Source organism: Oncorhynchus mykiss, chromosome 23 (assembly GCF_013265735.2).
Source record: "Oncorhynchus mykiss isolate Arlee chromosome 23, USDA_OmykA_1.1, whole genome shotgun sequence".
NCBI lineage: Eukaryota > Metazoa > Chordata > Actinopteri > Salmoniformes > Salmonidae > Oncorhynchus > Oncorhynchus mykiss.
The window spans coordinates 33346118-33367066 of record NC_048587.1 but is presented as its reverse complement, the minus strand read 5'-3'; the positions used below and the strand labels follow the sequence as shown (position 1 = coordinate 33367066).

The 20949-nt window shown below is 42.5% G+C and overlaps 1 protein-coding gene across 1 annotated transcript in view; it reads right to left on the bottom strand.

Moving 5' to 3' along the window:
* The window catches only part of LOC110502619 (potassium voltage-gated channel subfamily H member 1), an 89720-nt gene that overhangs the window by 65557 nt on the left and 3214 nt on the right, over positions 1-20949 (bottom strand). Inside the window, exons 2-9 of the mRNA XM_036960257.1 lie at positions 20144-20267; positions 15451-15557; positions 14895-15023; positions 14508-14626; positions 13729-13896; positions 12801-13025; positions 1539-1696; positions 174-445 (exon numbers count right to left, since the gene is read on the bottom strand). Of these exons, the coding sequence (XP_036816152.1) occupies positions 174-445; positions 1539-1696; positions 12801-13025; positions 13729-13896; positions 14508-14626; positions 14895-15023; positions 15451-15557; positions 20144-20267 (1302 nt within the window). The remainder of the gene's footprint in view (positions 1-173; positions 446-1538; positions 1697-12800; positions 13026-13728; positions 13897-14507; positions 14627-14894; positions 15024-15450; positions 15558-20143; positions 20268-20949) is intronic.

Here is a 20949-nt window from a genome sequence, read left to right as displayed (position 1 = left end):
ATTCCAGAACTATCACAGCTGTTTCAAATGGCCACCTAAACCCCTCATTACCCAAATCAACTGTGCTAGTTCTGGAATGCATCAAATGTGGACTGGCTGGGGTTACTCCAGGAGAGGATTGGGATACACCACCTTATATCATGACAGAAAAACATGTAGTCCCATTTACTTACATCCAATCATCATCATGGCGACAGCGAAGATCTTCTCTCCGTCGGTGGTGGGGGCGATGTTTCCGAACCCTATACTGGTCAGAGAGGTCATGGTGAAGTATAGAGATGTGATGTAGACCGAGTCTTTGTTGGGGCCGCCTTCCCACTTCCCTGTGCCGCTGGCGTTGAAGCGGTATGGCGAGCCCACTGTCTCCCCCAGCATGTACAGCCAGCTGTCTGTCCGCAGGATGCCTGTCTCCTCGTCTATCACCTCATAGTCACCGATGCTGTACCTGTTATAGTTAGTCAAGATTAAAAGATATTCAGCAACTCTTGGTAGGACAATGGAGGTCTGCTACAAAATTGCATCCTTTTTATTATTAAAGCCCAGTTAGACAAGAACCAAAACAAGGTCGGTGCTGTACCTGTTAGGTTGAGATGAGAAAGAGTTCATTTTCAGGTTTAGGGTTCAGGATCAGGTTTAGGGGAAAGGGAAAGGACAGCGTTAGGGTTGCCTCTACCACACAGGTTAGAGGTTTGTTCACTTTGCTTAAGGGAGTAAGACGAAAGTTACAAAACATTGCGGGTGAGAAACAGAAACATACTTCTCCTTCATTACACTGTCAACACTACAGAGCATGACCGTTTTTAAAGGCAGTGTTTCTCAATCCGCTACTGAGTAACTCCCCAGTCATTTCACTTAGCATTTTTGTTCTAATCCACGAATAGCAACTTGTAAACTAATCCACAACTAATCTTGTTGATGAATTAAATCAGGTGTAGTAGAAAAAAGCATGCCACAGTTGGGGATCAGAGAGGAACGGAAACACTGAAGGAATATGCAATTAACAAATACAGTAGCCAGATTGTTTTGGCCATTGTGATAATTTATATGAATAATAGGATAACAGTTTATTTGCATGTTACCAACATAATGACTTCATATCACATTATTAACTCCTATAACAGGTTTTGCCAACTCTCTCCTCGGGGACCAACAGACGGTTCACATCTTTGTTGTCTAATCGTCAAGCTCTTGACAAGTTAAATCAGGTGTGCCAGTTCCCGGATAAGAGAATTGGGTACTGTCATAACCCATTAAAGGTAGACTCAGCGATATGACGAAGATGCACAAAGTTAACAGCATAGTTAGTCAATTTCCGCAACAACTAAGAGTGTTGAAGCACAAGGCTAAACTTCTCTGCTATTTTGGTCCCGTACCTACCACGTTGTAACAGCGTGAAGTGAACCCCTGCACATGCGCAGATACTTTGTGTGACTGTGTGAGAGCTGTGCTATCGCAATAGCTGCGGTGCTGCTCGTGTCAACGTCATTTCACTGAGTCTACCTTTAATATACAGTAAATCAGTCTTAACAGAACAGTACCAGATGCAGGCCAACCAGTGGGCAGCCAGGCCGAAGACACACACCAACAGGACGAGGACGGCGGCTCCATACTCAATGTAGTGGTCCAGTTTACGGGCTACTCTGCCCAAGCGCAGCAACCGGACAACCTTCAGAGAACTGAACAGACTGCTGATCCCCTGAGAGAGAGAAAGATCAGGCAAAGGTTGACATAATGTTTACGTTCTATGGAAACTGAAGGGTGGACCTGTAGCTTAGGAGCCATTACTCAAAGTATGAACAAACCTAGAACTGCATTCTCGTGAGACTGAAACATATCTCAACATGTTGACAAAATGTATGTGTCTGTATGCATGTACTATTCTCTCAACCAGGATAGTCCACTCTATAACATTTGCCACTGTTTCCCAGGGAGTCCTTGGATAACCTCACACTGAACTTGTAGCATTCATTTACTGCAAGACAACTAGCTAGGGTCTTTATTCATGAATTCAATCAAAACACCATTGCCAAGTTCCAGGGGTAAATCTGAAGGAAAGAAAGACTTCCTTTGGAGTCGTATACTCAACACAAAAAAATATGATCTAACACATTAGAGATGTGACAGAAATCAACATGTATTCCATTCAACTCACCATCTGTGATTTCTATCTGAATCATGAACAGAGTACAGAAAAAAACATGCATTTGTAAAAACAGGGTGATACATCACACAACATGTATTTATATGAAAGACCATATTGTTTATGTCAATTTATGTAAATCCATTTGAGTGGAGCGTGTGTGTGTGTGTGTTTAAGTTTTAACTTATCCTGGATGACACAGCACATACGGTCAACTATGTGTCAGTGTTTATCAATTGCAAATGTGAAAATAATGTTTTATCATATCATTATAATCATATTTTGACCCAAACCAACTCAATCAAAGTGGGTTTGATAACGAAAGGCCTACTTGAGTGACAGCTCGACGGTTCCAGTTCTTCACGTTCCACAAATAAACACAGACAGAGAAGGGGGAGGGACCATGCAAACAGAACAAAACAGGGGGATGAGGAAGAAAATAAAGACGTGAGCATGATCCAACAGAAGAAAAGTAGACATATAAGAAGATAAAACCATGATGACATTCATACAAATTAATAGGTCAATCATATTCGTGTAAAAAAGGATAATGTGATGGGAAAAAAAGACAACAGTTCAGAGACACCAAACCAAATCTCCTCACAGACATTTTTTGAATGACTACTGGGGTTTATTAAGCATGGTGGAATGTTCAGAGCGTTGCAGTGGGCCACACTGGATTTACTGTATCCGTTAGGCCATTGTTTGCGGCAAACATGTTGCTTAGTAACAATTCCAGTTGAAAGATTTGAATGAATATTCCAAAATGTTACAGTGAAGCTGCAAATATATACCTCCTTTTTGTAATTATTACTGTGGCTCTTTAGCTATCAACTGAAAAAAACCTTTGCTATTCCTACTACATGTAGAAAAAGCCTACATGGCCACTTGATTATTTGTACTGACAGTTTAGACCTGAAACAGACACTTCCATTCGTCTCACACTACCTCAGACTGTTAGCTAGCGTTAGCAAATGTTCACGGCTGACACAAAACAAAGGAACTGTGTTAGCCTACGTTTGCTACTATTTACCTTACTGAACGCATATCAGGATAACTACAAGTAGAATAAGCTGTCCCCACTTCAGAGGAAACATTCCTTAGTAACACTATACTTATTGCCTGCAGGTAGGTATAATGCAGAGTCCTTTATAATGTTATAATAACTCATATGGCTTAATGAAAACTTCACATATATTTGATCAAGCCTATACAGATGCTTCACAAATCCTTTACCAAGCCTATAAAGATTATTCACAAATCGTGAACCAAAAGTACAAACATTGCTTGATGATCAACTTCAAAAAAATGACATGAATTCCCAGTAATACAGAAACGAAAATTTTGTTTTCACTGTCCATAGCAGCTGGCTGGACAGAACCTAGTCAGGCTAACAGAAAATGTCCTGGTGTCTGTCAGCTGTCAGCATTAACCAGGCGCTGAGAAGCTGAAAGACTAGAGGCTGACAAAGTGCTGTACCTGCAGATACAACAGACTTGGTGCAGCTCACAGCTTTCTTAGGATCCGCATGTTAAGTACCCCAGTAGCACTTTACACCACAGCCAGGGCCTTCATCAACTAACAACTCACTAAATGGATGCGTTTGAGCGACACATCAGGACACTAAACTCTCCAGTTTGGTTTGCCTAAATGGCAGCTAACAGCATCAACAAGCTCTAGCCCTGTAGGGCCTATAGTGTTCATGTGCATGCACATTATGCAGTGCATGCTAATAATGAAGGTGACCTGAGTAATCAATAGGCCTAGAATTGTAACGTTATCCATCTCTAAATCCGTTTAATGACCCCTCCGTGGTACACTGACCCAGAGATGCACTAAACGTTTTAATTCACCAAATAAAATGGTGCTTAAATAGCATTTAAGTGCCTTTACCCTCTATTACAACCCGTGCTTTCACATATCCAAATCCTTTAGGGCCGTATTCACTAAGAGTCTCAGAATAAGAATATTTAATAGATTTCAAAGTCTGATGTGTTTCATTCGATGTTACTAACCATTAGAGATAAGCTACATAAAAAAGAGAGGTCATTTACCCAATAAATGACAGGGAGTTTACATATAGAGTGTGCAACTCTATTTTAATAGCTTATAGTTTATTCGCCGTTAGTCAGCACCTCTACATAAAATAATTTTCTCTGTGTGTGCGCCAGCTCATGTCTTTTATTCGACTATCCATTATTTGTATTTTTTTATTTAACCTTTATTTAACTAGGCAAGTCAGTTAAGAACAAATTCTCCTTTACAATGACGGCCTACCAGAAGCCAAAAGTCCTTTTGCAGGGACGGGGGCTGGGATTAAAAATACAAATAAATGAAATAAAAATATAGGACAAAACACACATCACAACAAGAGAGACAACACAACACTACATACAGATAGACCTAAGAGAACATAGCATGGTAGCAACACAACATGACAACAACATGGTAGCAACAACAACATGGTAGCAACACAACATGGCAGCAGCACAACATGGTAGCAGCATAAAACAGGGTACAAACATTGTTGGGCACAGACAACAGCACAAAGGGCAAGAAGGTAGAGACAACAATATATCATGCAAAGCAGTCACAACTGTCAGTAAGAGTTTCCATGATTGAGTCTTCGAATGAAGAGATTGAGTTAAAACTGTCCAGTTTGAGTGTTTGTTGCAACGCGTTCCTGTTTCTAGCTGCAGCGAACTGAAAAGACGAGCGACCCAGGGATGTGTGTGCTTTGGGGATCTTTAACAGAATGTGACTGGCAGAACGGGTGTTGTATGTGGAGGATGAGGGCTGCAGTATATAACTCAGATAGGGGGGAGTGAGGCCTAAGAGAGTTTTATAAATAAGCAACAACCAGTGGGTGGGTCTTGCGACGGGTATACAGAGATGACCAGTTTACAGAAGACTATAGAGTGCAGTGATGTGTCTTATAAGGATCTTTGGTGGCAAATCTAACGGCCGAATGGTAAAGAACATCTAGGTGCTCGAGAGTGACATATCCATAACCTGAGCGGAAACCAGATTGCATACCAGAGAGAGTACTATAGACATCAAGAAAGCCAGTCAGTTGATTATTGACAAGTTTTTCCAACACTTTTGATAAACAGGGCAGAATAGAAATAGTCCTATAACAGTTAGGATCCTCTTAATATTCCCCCTTAAATAAAGGACTAACCGTGGCTCCCTTCCAAGCAATGGGACCCTCCCCAGAAAGGAGAGACAGGTTCAAAAGGTCAGAGATGGGCTTGGTGATTATAGGAACAGCAACCTTAAAGAAGAAAGGGTCTAAACTATCTGACCCAGATGTTTTCAGGGGGTCAAGTTTACAGAGCTCCTTTAGCACCTTGGACTCAGTGACTCATTAGAGAGACATGGCACTGTTTCAACCATAATTGTCTGTGGAATTGATTGATTCTCTGTGAGAAACTTTCGAGGTGCCTATTTGACTTGATTTGGGGAAAGGTAAATGGAGTGTATTGATTATAGAGCAATCTATAGTATCTTAAATTAGAGAATGTTTTATTACTTAGGGGTGAGGGTGCAGCTTCCTGTTCGGTGGGAGCTCCATTTGACCAATATTTGACCAACTATGTAAGATTAGACAACACACACATATCTGAGATTTAGTCATTGTTTATGTGTAGGGCAGGCCTATGTACATATTCATCTGCATAGCCAAACAGACAATCACACATTAGTTAGCCAATGGCCATACATCATCTTCCTGTCTAATGCTTATGGTTTCACTGGCTAATGTCTACACAGAGCTCATTGAGCCAGTCTTGTAATACCTGCCTAGCTGTTTTGTGCTAATATCTAATTTAATCCAGTCCTATACCCGCACACCTGGACAGCTGTACTGCTAATGCTAACCACTACACTGAAGCTCATTTAATCCAGTACTGTAGCTGCACGCCTGGCTAGCTGCACTGCTAACACTACAGCTACACTTTGAAAACTATGTTAATTCTAGTTCTATTGCTGCAGATGCAATGCTGGCATCTATCCCCTCCACCAGAGATCTCATTTCCATCATGACAGAAGAAATCCCGAATCCCCTGATACAAAATTACAGCAGATGTCAAACCAGCCATACAAAAGCTAATTTTAGAAAAGGGGAAAACGATTGAAATGGGAGGAGAAAGATAATTTATTGGTTTGTTTAGTCTCCTGCTTTCACCTTGCCCGTTAGGAAACAAGCAATCCATTTCACTGCACTTCAGTGAGACGTCAGTCTCCAAACCATATGCTGTACTGACTGCTAAGGGTAGCATTCACATGAAAACATTAGAAGCAGTGACTGACTGACTCTTCCAGTGGATTAGCATTGGACTGCAGACTCCTAGCCTGAAAATCCAGACTGAATTAAGTTCTGTTTCACTCCACCATTGAAATGTGATTCAGTCTGGATTTTGAGGCAAGCAGACTATTTTCTCCCAGCTCCATTTAATGAGAACTTCTTCACAAGGTAGCACTGGAGGTTCTGATGGGGGCAATGGGACTAATTACCCCGCTGTTCTCTAACACTTCCACTGAAAAGAAAAATGAAAGTGAGCCAGCTCACTAAGAGAGGAGAAGAGAGTGACAGAGATAGAGCGCGCTGGGCGAAAGACAATGAGGTTACCCACACCACACTTGAGCACCCAGAGAGAGCTGTGTGAAGGCCTCTCTCTGCAGGCAGCCAGGTCAAAACACATTCAACAGGAAGTCTGGAAACTCAAATCCAAGACTTTCTTCAAAGGCCACAGACAGAGCCATGGAGAAGAGATAGATAGGCATAGAAAGCTATAGAAAGTTAACGTCTGCGGGCAGCCAGGTCAAACCTCAACACAACGGCAGCAAGTCATGAATCTCTCGTGGACAGATGCAAGTAACATAACTGGTATCGTAGCGTCTGTCAACAGACTGTGTGGGATTTGACGACTAATGAGGAATTTTTTTACTTCCCTGCTTTCGCTTCTTGTTCTAGTATCTTTTCTAACACGTCTCCCCCCAGAAATGAATCGAGCATCTGACATAATTATGCAAGACTGTATGAGTTGTGGCTGTATGAGATTATGAACTCATAAATATCTGAAACTCACACCCAATACACTCTGGGACTTAAAATATATCTGAGTCATCTTCAAGTATGTATCTACAAGGTTGGTGTCAATTCTACTTCAATTCATATAAAAAATTAAAGTCCAATTCCCATTTTCCTCATTGAAAAGGAATTTCAGTTTACTTCATGAATTGATTGAATTGAAATGGAACCCAACTCTGTTAATCTGTGCCTCTGAGACATGTTTACCTGAGACTCAAAATCTACACTATACAGTATATACAAAAGTATGTGGACACCCCTTCAAATGAGTGGATTCGGCTCTTCAGCCACAGCCGTTGCTGACAGGTGTATAAAATCGAACACACAGCCATGCAATCTCCATAGACAAATATTGTCAGTACAATGGCCTTACTGAAGAGCTCAGTGAATTTCAATGTGGCACTGTCATAGGATGTCACCTTTCCAACAAGTCAGTTCGTCCCAAAAAATGATTCTGCCCTGCTAGGGCTGCCCCAGTCTAGTTCAATATATTTTTTATTTAACCTTCATTTAACTAGGCAAGTCAGTTGAGAACAAATTATTATTTACATTGACGGCCTACCAGGGAACAGTGGGTTAATTGCCTTGATCAGGGGCAGAAAAACAGATTTTTACCTTGTCAGCTAGGGGATTCGATCCAGCAACCTTTCGGTTACTGGCCCAACGCTCTAAACATTAGGCTACCTGCCTTCCCAGAACAGTGGAGGCTGTAACAGCAGCGAAAAAGGGGGACCAACTCCATATTAATGCCTATGATTTTGGAATGAGATGTTCGATGAGCAGGTGTCCACATACTTTTGGTGATGTAGTGTATTTATACCTCATCACCATGTGACTACTGACACACTACTGAATTGTCTGGTTAGGAGACTGAGTAAGCAAGGCACTTAACATACTGAAAATGACAGCAACACTATATTTCCTATTGCTGCAGCAGTCTGAGTCATACAGTAATATGTGCCTGAGCCTCAACACTTTAACACTCATGGATAAACGGGTTTAATTCCATAATTTAATGAATGTGTGTGGAAGGTAGGAGGGACGGCGCTAATATGCTGCTCTTTGGAGAATATTTTCTTTCCGTTCAAAGATAATCTTCCTTTTCCTTGAATTCCCTTACTATCTCATGGCGAGCAGCTTCTGGTCGTAAACGTGGAGAAGAGGGACTCAGAGAACCGCAAAACCCAGAGAGGCCTTTAGCTACACAGCCACACACACACACACACTGAAAACAAAGTCACTCACACACACACACACTAGAGGTCGACAAATTAATCGGAATGGGTGATTAATTAGGGCCGATTTCAAGTTTTCATAACATTCGGAAATCTGTATTTTTGGACACCGATTTGGCCGATTTAAAAAGAAATATATATATATATATATATATATATATATGTTTTACACCTTTATTTAACTAGGCAAGTCAGTTAAGAACACGTTCTTATTTTCAATGACGGCCTAGGAATGGTGGGTTACCTGCCTTGTTCAGGGGCAGATCGACAGATTTTTACCTTGTCAGCTCGGGGATTCAATCTTGCAACCTTACAGTTAACTAGTCCAACGCTCTAACCACCTGCCTCTCATTGCACTCCACGAGGAGCCTAAATTGTGTCACTTCTCTTGAGTTCATTGCACGCAGAGTCAGGGCATATGCGATAATAATAAACGTTTTGTTTTCAAAATTATAGTTTCTGGATTCGACCATATTAATGACCAAAGGCTCGTATTTCTGTGTGTTATTATGTTATAATTAAGTCTATGATTTGATATTTGATAGAGCAGTCTGACTGAGCGATGGTAGGCAGCAGCAGGCTCGTAAGCATTCATTCAAACAGCACTTTCATGCATTTGCCAGCAGCTCTTTGTTGTGCTTCAACCATTGAGCTGTTTATGACTTCAAGCCTATCAACTCCCGAGATTAGGCTGGTGTAACCGATGTGAAATGGCTAGCTAGTTAGCGGGGTGCGCGCTAATAGCATTTCAAACGTCACTCGCTCTGTGGAGTAGTTGTTCCCCTTGCAGAGGCCGCGGATTTTGTGGAGCGATGGGTAACGATGCTTCGAGGGTGGCTGTTGCCGATGTGTTCCTAGTTCGAGCCCAGGTAGGAGCGAGGAGAGGGATGGAAGCTATACTGTTACACTGGCAATACTAAAGTGCCTATAAGAACATCCAATAGTCAAAGGTATATGGAATACAAATGGTATAGAGAGAAATAGTCCTATAAATACTATATTAACTGCAACCTAAAACCTCTTACCTTGGAATATTGAAGTCTCATGTTAAAAGGAACCACTAGCTTTCATATTTTCTCATGGTCTGAGCAAGGAACTTAAACGTTAGCTTTTTTACATGGCACATATTGCACTTTTACTTTCTTCTCCAACACTTTGTTTTTGCATTATTTAAACCAAATTGAACATGTTTCATTATTTATTTGAGGCTAAATGTATTTTTATTGATGTATTATATGAAGTTAAAATAAGTGTTCGTTCAGTATTGTTGTAATTGTCATTATTACAAATACATTTTAAAAAATTGGCCCGATTAATCGGTATCAGCGGTTTTTGGTCCTCCAATAATCGGTATCGGCGTTGAAAAATCATAATCGGTCGACCTCTAACACACACACACACACACCCACTGACAACGAAGTCACACACACACACACATGCACACTGAAGACGGAGTCACAAATCAAAACCAACGACCAGCATAATAACTCTATACGGCTGCCATAAGACAAATGAACGCTGACAGGTTTGTGACCCTTCAAATGGAGCCTGATGTCCAGTAACATACGCTGGTTAACAGGCTGAACTCGTCTATAGACACACACACAGCCTGACGTTCAGTAATATAAGCTAATATAACAGGCTGAGCTGTGGGAGAGACTGAGAAAAGGCTGTGTTGGGTGTTTCTGGAGGGCGGGTAAGGACATTAAGATTAGGACATTAGCTGCTGTCATTAGCCAAACATAAATTATATAGTCAGACAGAAAAGGAAAAGCTCAATGGCAGCGAATCAATATACAGTGGGGAAAAAAGTATTTAGTCAGCCACCAATTGTGAAAGTTCTCCACTTAAAAAGATGAGAGAGGCCTGTAATTTTCATCATAGGTACACTTCAAATATGACAGACAAAATGAGGAAAAAAATCCAGAAAATCACATTGTAGGATTTTTAATGAATTTATTTGCAAATTATGGTGGAAAATAAGTATTTGGTCAATAACAAAAGTTTATCTCAATACTTTGTTATTACCCTTTGTTGGCAATGACAGAGGTCAAACGTTTTCTGTAAGTCTTCACAAGGTTTTCACACACTGTTGCTGGTATTTTGGCCCATTCCTCCATGCAGATCTCCTCCAGAGCTGTGATGTTTTGGGCCTGTTGCTGGGCAACACAGACTTTCAACTCCCTCCAAAGATTTTCTATGGGGTTGAGATCTGGAGACTGGCTAGGCCACTCCAGGACCTTGAAATGCTTCTTACGAAGCCACTCCTTCGTTGCCCGGGCGGTGTGTTTGGGATCATTGTCATGCTGAAAGACCAAGCCACGTTTCATCTTCAATGCCCTTGCTGATGGAAGGAGGTTTTCACTCAAAATCTCACGATACATGGCCCCATTCATTCTTTCCTTTACACGGATCAGTCGTCCTGGTCCCTTTGCAGAAAAACAGCCCCAAAGCATGATGTTTCCACCCCCATGCTACACAGTAGGTATGGTGTAGCATTCTTTGTCCTCCAAACACGACGTGTTGAGTTTTTACCAAAAAGTTATATTTTTGTTTCATCTGACCATATGCCATTCTCCCAATCTTCTTCTGGATCATCCAAATGCTCTATAGCAAACTTCAGACGGGCCTGGACATGTACTGGCTTAAGCAGGGGGACACGTCTGGCACTGCAGGATTTGAGTCCCTGGCGGCGTAGTGTGTTACTGATGGTAGGCTTTGTTACTTTGGTCCTAGCTCTCTGCAGGTCATTCACTAGGTCCCCCCGTGTGGTTCTGGGATTTTTGCTCACCGTTCTTGTGATCATTTTGACCCCACGGGGTGAGATCTTGCGTGGAGCCCCAGATCGAGGGAGATTATAAGTGGTCTTGTATGTCTTCCATTTCCTAATAATTGTTCCCACAGTTGATTTCTTCAAACCAAGCTGCTTACCTATTGCAGATTCAGTCTTCCCAGCCTGGTGCAGGTCTACAATTTTGTTTCTGGTGTCCTTTGACAGCTCTTTGGTCTTGGCCATAGTGGAGTTTGGAGTGTGACTGTTTGAGGTTGTGGACAGGTGTCTTTTATATTGATAACAAGTTCAAACAGGTGCCATTAATACAGGTAACGAGTGGAGGACAGAGGAGCCTCTTAAAAAAGAAGTTACAGGTCTGTGAGAGCCAGAAATCTTGCTTGTTTGTAGGTGACCAAATACTTATTTTCCACCATAATTTGCAAATAAATTCATTTAAAAAATCCTATAATGTGATTTTCTGGATTTTTTTTCTATTTTTGTCCGTCATAGTTGAAGTGTACCAATGATGAAAATTACAGGCCTCTCTCATCTTTTTAAGTGGGAGATCTTGCACAATTGGTGGCTGACTAAATACTTTTTTGCCCCACTGGAGCTCACTGGGTTTAGACAACTAGACTACTAATGTAGAACATGGGGCTGGTAGTGGTAACACCAGGGCTGTGGGTTAGATCATGGGGCTGGTAGTGGTAACACCAGGGTTGTGGGTTAGATCATGGGGCTGGTAGTGGTAACACCAGGGTTGTGGGTTAGATCATGGGGCTGGTAGTGGTAACACCAGGGTTGTGGGTTAGATCATGGGGCTGGTAGTGTTAACATCAGGGTTGTGGGTTAGATCATAGGGCTGGTAGTGGTAACACCAGGGTTGTGGGTTAGATCATTGGGCTGGTAGTGGTAACACCAGGGTTGTGGGTTAGAACATGGGGCTGGTAGTGTTAGATCATGGGGCTGGTAGTGGTAACACCAGGGTTGTGGGTTAAAACATGGGGCTGGTAGTGGTAACACCAGGGTTGTGGGTTAGAACATGGGGCTGGTAGTGGTAACACCAGGGTTGTGGGTTAGATCATGGGGCTGGTAGTGGTAACACAAGGGTTGTGGGTTAAAACATGGGGCTGGTAGTGGTAACACCAGGGTTGTGGGTTAGAACATGGGGCTGGTAGTGTTAGATCATGGGGCTGGTAGTGGTAACACCAGGGTTGTGGGTTAGATCATGGGGCTGGTAGTGGTAACACCACGGTTGTGGGTTAGATCCCCACTGGGGCCACACTGACAGTTTAGTATGTGTCGCTGTTCACGCATCCTCCAGAACAGGAGAAATTCTACACAGAACCGAGACCGTACTGCTTTAAGTTGCACATTTCTACATATCAAAAACTCTAATTAACTCAACTATTAAAGCTGTAAAAACGAAATTACCAATATATTGTCAGACCCGATTGACTTTGTCCACATTCTCGAAGGCGCTAACGAGGTCATAGGCCAGGCAGGAGAGCAGGTTGATGACGAACACCCACCACACACACACACACACACAGTACTGACCTCGTCCACATTCTCGAAGGCGTTGATGACGTCGTAAGGCAGGCAGGAGAGCAGGTCGATGACGAACCAGGTCTTCAGGTAGTTCATCCTGATGAGCTTGGGGTCAGAGATGACCTCTCCGGCCGGGCCCACGAAGGTAGTGTGGAAGTTGAGTACAATGTCCACCAGGAAGATTACGTCTACGATGCTGTCCACCACCAGCCACGTCACGTTGTTCTGCTTGGTCTTATAGTACAGAGGTAGAGTAGAGAATCTTTGTTATAGTAGAGGAGAGAATCTGTGTTATAGTAGAGGAGAGAATCTTTGTAGAGCAGTATAGTAGAGAATCTGTGTTATTCCCGAATGGCAATTTGCTTTAGAGTAGAGAAGCTATATTACCTCCCCAAGATTATTAGCGTACATTTATTTTTTATGCATCCTTGAGGACAGGAGAGGATCTTTATAATTGTAAATTAGAGAATCTTTGTTAGACCATAGAGATATAGGTCCCACTTTAAACAAAGTACAACTTATAAAGGCTTTATAAAGCATACATAAAGCCTTCATAATCACTACATAAATGCTTCACAAAACATCTATAAGAGTATGTCATACTTGAAAACTGTGTATAAAAGGGTGACATAACCATTCCCACTGAAGGGTGAATAATCAAATGTGACATAACACACTTTGTATGTTTATACCCCAGTTATAGAGTCATGACATAAGCTTATAGATGACTTGTGAAGCCTTTATGCAGTGCTTATGAATCATTTATGTATGCCAAATAAAGCCTTTACTAGTTGTACTTCGTTTAAAGTGGGACCGAGATATATAACACAAAATAGAGTGGTTGATGTCACACACCTGCATAGCTCTAGACAGAATATGCTGATAATGGCAGCCATCTTGGTCAGGGATAAAGTATATGTCATTATATGGTTCAGACCTTGAAGGAGACGTTGTAAGGAACCATAATGGCCGTGTAGAAGGTGAGGATGAGGATGACCCAGTCCCATGTGGTCTTGAAGGCGCAGTAGTGGAGGATGATGTGGGGCGGCGTCTTGGGCGTCTCCTGCTTGTACTGGGGGAGGATGTCTGAGCCCAGCTGGAGGACCTGCAGATTGTATATCTTTTATGAGTTTGATGGAATAAAATCAAAGAAGGGTTTGGGGTAAACCAAGAGGTTACAGTTCACTGTAACACACACAGTGAAATGATATTGCCACCAGCAGTACTGCAGATATTGAGATGAGCGAAGATGCAAGGCATACGGTATCTGCGCCTGTGCACAGGTTCACTTCATGCTGTTAAAGCGGGGTAGCCAAGGGCCCAAAACAGAGGAGAAGTTGAGCCTTGTGCTTCAACGCTCTTAGTTGTTGCAGAAATTGGCCCACTATGCTGTTTACTTTCTGCATCTATGTTATATCGCTGAGTCTACCTTTAAAGGTTGCTTAGATATTGTTACATCCATATATGGTGTGTGTGTGTGCATCTGTGTGTTTGTACATGAGTGTGTGTGTGTTATCATTTCGTGCATCTCTATAATCACAAAAAAGGACAGAGACAAATGGATTCACAGCACTAGCGCACATGCCTCCACCGTAACCAAATGGAATGACAATGGTGTGTGTCATTCCACACACACACACACGCACACACACACACACGCCCTAGCTTTATCAGTGCAGTTATAAACACGTACAATAGACATAAATATTAGCGTACCTCAGCTAGGCGAGAGTGCTTGTGAACGTTCTCTCCCTTGTGTACAGTAGGCTGTAGCTGCTGTAACACCCCTCTACTGCTGGTCAGAGCACGAGTTAGCCGGGCAAACTTCCCCCAACCTGAGAGCACGAGGCAAAAAAAGGGTTTTGGGATTAGTCAAAATAATGTACTAAAGGTAGACCAAGATTGAATTTATTAACTAACCAGAGTGTTATTATTAATAATGACGTGTTTAGATTAAAAGCAGCACCCTGATGAGGGCTTTAGGCGAAACACGGGGTTATTATAATACTTTATTATAAAAAGTAGTTAGGACTCATCTGTAGGGGACTATCCAAGTAATTGTGACCACATCCTTTGTTGCCACTTACAAACTCTGTCACTCACCTTTTGAAGTTTCATCTTCTATTGGTTGTTTAAAGGCTGTGATGTCACTGAAGGTGCACAGAAACAGCACCACTTTTTCCTGTTCGTTTCGTATAGGGGCTATCTTGACAAAGAACCATACCGGCGTTCCTGAGGTGAGAGAACATACATTATTATAGATTTATCTATCATAGTCTTTGATACAAACGATCAAATGGGGAATACAGCTGTCAACAGAAACGTGTTTATTAAAAAAGCACATGGTTAAAACTGGGCTCAAAGACCCAGCTCCCTGCTGGCGGCACGGGGAGGTATGACTGGGCCCTTATTCATAAAGTATGTCAGAGTAGGACTGTTAATCTAGGATCAGGTCTCCACTGATTCATTATGACCTATAAGGTAACACTGATCCTAGATCAGCTCTCCTACTATGAGACGCTTTATGGCTACGGCCCATGATCTACAGGGTTAGTACTGTCCCAATTGGCGATGGGACAGCATTGTATATATTCATAAAAAAATGGAAGAATACATTAGCGTGACAAGAGGCTGTTTTTTATGTTAACTTGGTACTTACTGTTTTTTTTATACATTAGTATTTCAAATGAGTTCATCTCGTAGTTTTCAAACGTTAGCCGTACTTTCTCGCTAGTATCCTTGTCTGTGAGCTCCCCGTACATGAAGCTAGAAACACAAAAGGAAAACAACACTATTCATTTTTAATGTCCCCCAGAAGCATTCAAAAGCAAGAGCGTAGGCATGTTAGAATGCTGCAACGAAGTAAAACGAGTCTCTTGAAATGCCTTATTGAGGAGGACAGAGGTGTGTGTGTGTGAAGTGTTTATCAATGTTTTTTTATGATTTCAGATCACTGCATTGTTTGCGAAATCTTCTTTATCTGTTTCACTTACAGTACCAGTCAAAAGTTTGGACACACCTACTCATTCAAGGGTTTTTCTTTATTTTTTACTATTTTGTAGAATAATAGTGAAGACATCAAAACTATGAAATAACACATATGGAATCATGTAGTAACCAAAAAAGTGTTAAACAAATTTAAAAAATATTTTAGATTCTTCAAAGTAGCAACTCTTTGCTTTGATGACAACTTTGCACACTCTTGGCATGCTCTCAAACAGCTTCATGAGGAATGCTTTCCCAACAGTCAGAAGGAGTTCCCACATATGCTGAGTACTTGTTGACTGCTTTTCCTTCACTCTGCAGTCCAACTCATCCCAAACCATCTCAATTGGGTTGAGGTCAGGTGACTGTGGAGGCCAGGTCATCTGATGCAGCACTCCATCACTCTCCTTGGTCAAATAGCCCTTACACAGCCTGGAGGTGTGTTATGGGTCATTGTCCTGTTGAAAAACAAATGATAGTCTCACTAAGCACAAACAAGATGGGATGGCATATTGCAGCTGAATGCTGTGGTAGCCATGCTGGTTAAGTGTGCCTTGAATTTGAAATAAATCACAGACATTGTCACAAGCAAAGCACCCACACACCATCACATTTCCTCCTCCATGCTTCACGGTGGGAACCACACATGTGGAGATCATCCGTTTACCTACTCTGCGTCTCACAAAGACACGGTGGCTGGAACCAAAAATCTCAAATTTGGACTCATCTGACCAAAGGACAGATTTTCACCGGTCTAATGTCCATTGCTCGTGTTTCTTTCCCCAGCAAGTCTCTTCACCTTATTGGTGTCCTTTAGTAGTGGTTTCTTGCAGCAATTCGACCATGAAGGCCTGATTCACGCAGTCTCCTCTGAACAGTTGATGTTGATATGTGTCCATTACTTGAACTCTGTGAAACATTTATTTGGGCTGTAATCTGAGGTGCAGTTATCTCTAATGAATTTATCCTCTGCAGCAGAGGTAACTCTGGGTCTTCCTTTCCTGTGGCGGTCCTCATGAGAGCCAGTTTCATCATAGCGCTTGATGGTTTTTGCGACTGCACTTGAAGAAACTTTCAAAGTCCTTGAAATTTTCCAGATTGACTGACCTTCATATCTTAAAGTAATGATGGACTGTCATTTCTCTTTTCTTATTTGAGCTGTTCTTGCCATAATATTGAATTGGTATTTTACCATATTTTACCATTTTACCAAGCACGACTCCAACACCATCATTAAGTTTGCAGACGACACAACCGTGGTCGGCCTGATCACCGCCAACGATGAGACAGCCTATTGGGAGTTAGTCAGAGACCTGGCAGTGTGGTGCCAGGATACCAACCTCTCCCTCAGTGTGATCAAGACAAAGGAGATGATCGTGGACTACAGGAAAAGGATGGACGAGCACCCCCCCCCCCCCCCTCCCGACAGGTCTGTAGAGGAGCAGGTTGAGAGCTTCAAGTTCCTTGTTGTCCACATCACCAACAAACTATCATGGTCCAAACACACCAAGACAGTCGTGAAGAGGGCACGACAACGCCTATTCCCCCTCAGGAGCGTACGGCCCAGTTCATCAGTAGGGCCAGTAGGGCCAAGCTTTTTTTCTGATGACTGCCTTGCCTGGTTCACCAACTACTTTGCAGACAGAGTTCAGTGTGTCAAATCAGAGGGCATGCTGTCCGGTCTTCTGGCAGTCTCTATGGGGGTGCGACAGGGTTCAATTCTCGGGCCGACTCTTTTCTCTGTATATATCAATGATGTTGCTCTTGCTGCGGGCGATTCCCTGATCCACCTCTACGCAGACGACACCATTCTATATACTTCCGGCCCATCCTTGGACACTGTGCTATCTAACCTCCAAACAAGCTTCAATGCCATACAACACTCCTTCCGTGGCCTCCAACTGCTCTTAAACGCTAGTAAAACCAAATGCATGCTTTTCAACCGTTCGCTGCCTGCACCCGCACGCCTGACTAGCATCACCACCCTGGATGGTTCCGACCTTGAATATGTGGACATTTATAAGTACCTAGGTGTCTGGCTAGACTGTAAAACTCTCCTTCCAGACTCATATCAAACATCTCCAATCGAAAATCAAATCTAGAGTCGGCTTTCTATTCCGCAACAAAGCTTCCTTCACTCACGCCGCCAAACTTACCCTAGTAAAACTGACTATCCTACCGATCCTCGACTTCGGCTACGTCATCTACAAAATAGCTTCCAACACTCTACTCAGCAAACTGGATGCAGTTTATCACAGTGCCATCCATTTTGTCACTAAAGCACCTTATACCACCCACCACTGCAACCTGTATGCTCTAGTCGGCTGGCCCTCGCTACATATTCGTCGCCAGACCCACTGGTTCCAGGTCATCTACAAGTCCATGCTAGGTGAAACTCCGCCTTATCTCAGTTCACTGGTCACGATGGCAACACCCACCCGTAGCAGGCGCTCCAGCAGATGTATCTCACTGATCATCCCTAAAGCCAACACCTCATTTGGCTGCCTTTCGTTCCAGTTCTCTGCTGCCTGTGACTGGAACGAATTGCAAAAATCGCTGAAGTTGGAGACTTTTATCTCCCTCATCAACTTCAAACATCTGCTATCTGAGCAGCTAACCGATCGCTGCAGCTGTACATAGTCTATCGGTAAATAGCCCACCCAATTTTACCTACCTCATCCCCATACTGTTTTTATTTATTTACTTTTCTGCTCTTTTGCACACCAATATCTCTACCTGTACATGACCATCTGATCATTTATCACTCCAGTGTTAATCTGCAAAATTGTAATTATTTGCCTACCTCCTCATGCCTTTTGCACACAATGTATATAGACTCTCTTTTTTTCTACTGTGTTATTGACTTGTTCATTGTTTACTCCATGTGTAACTCTGTGTTGTCTGTTCACACTGCTATGCTTTATCTTGGCCAGGTGGCAGTTGTAAATGAGAACTTGTTCTCAACTAGCCTACCTGGTTAAATAAAGGTGAAATAAAAAAATAAAAAATAAAAAAATACCATCAATGACCTCTATACCAGGCGGTGTCAGAGGAAGGCCCTAAAACTTGCCAAAGTTTTAAAACCCCAGCCACCCTAGTCATAGACTGTTCTCTCTGCTACCGCACGGCAAGCGGTACCGGGGCGCCAAGTCTAGGTCCAAAAGGCTTCTTAACAGCTTCTACCCCCAAGCCTGTGGAGTTGTTAGCTTTGAACAACAGGGTAATTCTAATGAGACTGTATCTTGGGGCCTGCTCGCAAGGATCAAGGTGCAACGGCTCCCAACTGTTGGCTTCATCTGACAGCACTCCTGACAGGAACATATCTCAACACACCATGTGCCTGCAGACTGGGTTGTCTTCATTAGGGCACACAGTAGCATAACGTTTATGCAACAGAAAATGAACAAAAGCGTTTCTTATTGGACAATAGCTGCTATGATGCGACATCTCCTTAAGACTGTTGGCTTCATTCTGACAGGAACATGTCGACATGTTCTGTGCCAGCATGGACAGATTTAGCAGATTCAGACTGAGGTTCCCAGCTGGAATTGCCAGACAGTAAACAAAAAGTGGTTACCGTAAGGTTCCAGAATTGTTGTGTCTGATTCACACTATAGGGCTGACCCAAACCACACTGTGCTGACTCAGATTATTTATATTTACGTTGTCTTTTCCAAAGCAGTTCCAGCAACTACTTACAAACTCTGTAACCACGCCAGCCCAGTACACCTTGGTTTGGTCCAGTTTGGGTCAATGTGTGAAAAGGGTATTGGTGGCAAGTTATCAGTTGTTTTTGTATGCAAGATGTTCTTAATGTTCTCAGAATTTCAGTTTGAACTTAAAGAAGGGAGTATGGTACCTTAAATGTGAAAAGGAAAACAATAACTACCTCCCAGCGATGATCAAATATGTAAAAAGGGCTTGAAAACACCCACAATGTTTCGCACAACAACTAATCCAGCTGAGCATGCAGAGCTCGCCAACATTGAACAAAGTCACTTTTGAAGAGTCTGAAGAGTGATTTCAGTCTGTTTGAATCTGAATAGGGGTTTATTTCTTATTGCTTGCTGGCTGGGGTAAAAACTGTGGAATTAGCTGTAAAGTATGGCCTTTGGTTTGGCAGGGAAAGGTGATTATTTTGTTTTCCTCAATTTTTCTTTTCAATGTCATTTTATAATGCTGGTGGGCTGAAAAAAGGAATCTGGTGATTTCATCTACAGTATCTGAAAATAAGTATGCTAACAGAAAATATGGAGTAAAATGAGCTGAAGAAGACAACCAAGAACCACAACAACAGCCCAGTGTTCATTGTTGCTGTTCAATAAATTAGATAAAAAGAGATGGAAGGCAGTGTGCTGCTCTTCTACCTGCATGTGCTGCTCTTCTGCATGACTTCCGCCCTGTGGTACCCCGACAGCTTGCAGAAGCCATCGTTGCTGTAGACGATGGGCCAGTCCACGATCTGAGCATTCCCAAGGACAAAATTGGTATCTGTCAAAGACGAGGGGGAACAGAGAAGGAGGTAAGGCTCACTCGTTGGTGATTGGTCACAGTTATCTACAACACATTACGCTGGATGGGGATAACAGTGGAGCGGGATTGGGATAAATTGCATTTCAGTACACTCATGATTAGCAACTGAACTCAAATTCAAATAAACAATTTGGAAAGAAAATCCAAATACATGAATTAAATAAAAAACTGAAGTGAAATGGTGTTGACACCAACCCTGGGTCGACATCGACAGGCGACAGCACAGTCATATCGCACGATGGAAGCCACTGCAGTACAGTGTGAAAACAGAGCAGCAGAATAATCCTTCACATACGGGCACTGTACTCAGTCTCAGACCATCCTTACCATTAATGCTGAGTAAGTAAGCACTGCATGTGGGGAGGGTTAGTGTCAGTTAGGCTTGAAGGGGTATACATAAGTCATAATGCCTACGTAAGCTGGACATAATGCCTACGTTAGCATTGCATGACACCTCTGGCTTTATTTTGACAGCACAAAAATGTGAAGCTTGTGTTAAAAGAGATGTGTCACTCCCAACACTGGCGACAATAGCATCTATTTCAAAACCACTCATTGTACCTATGAGAAAGTAGAGATAATCCACGCAGGGTTCAAATCAAACCGTGCTGATCTGGTTTGAAATAGATAGCTATCATGC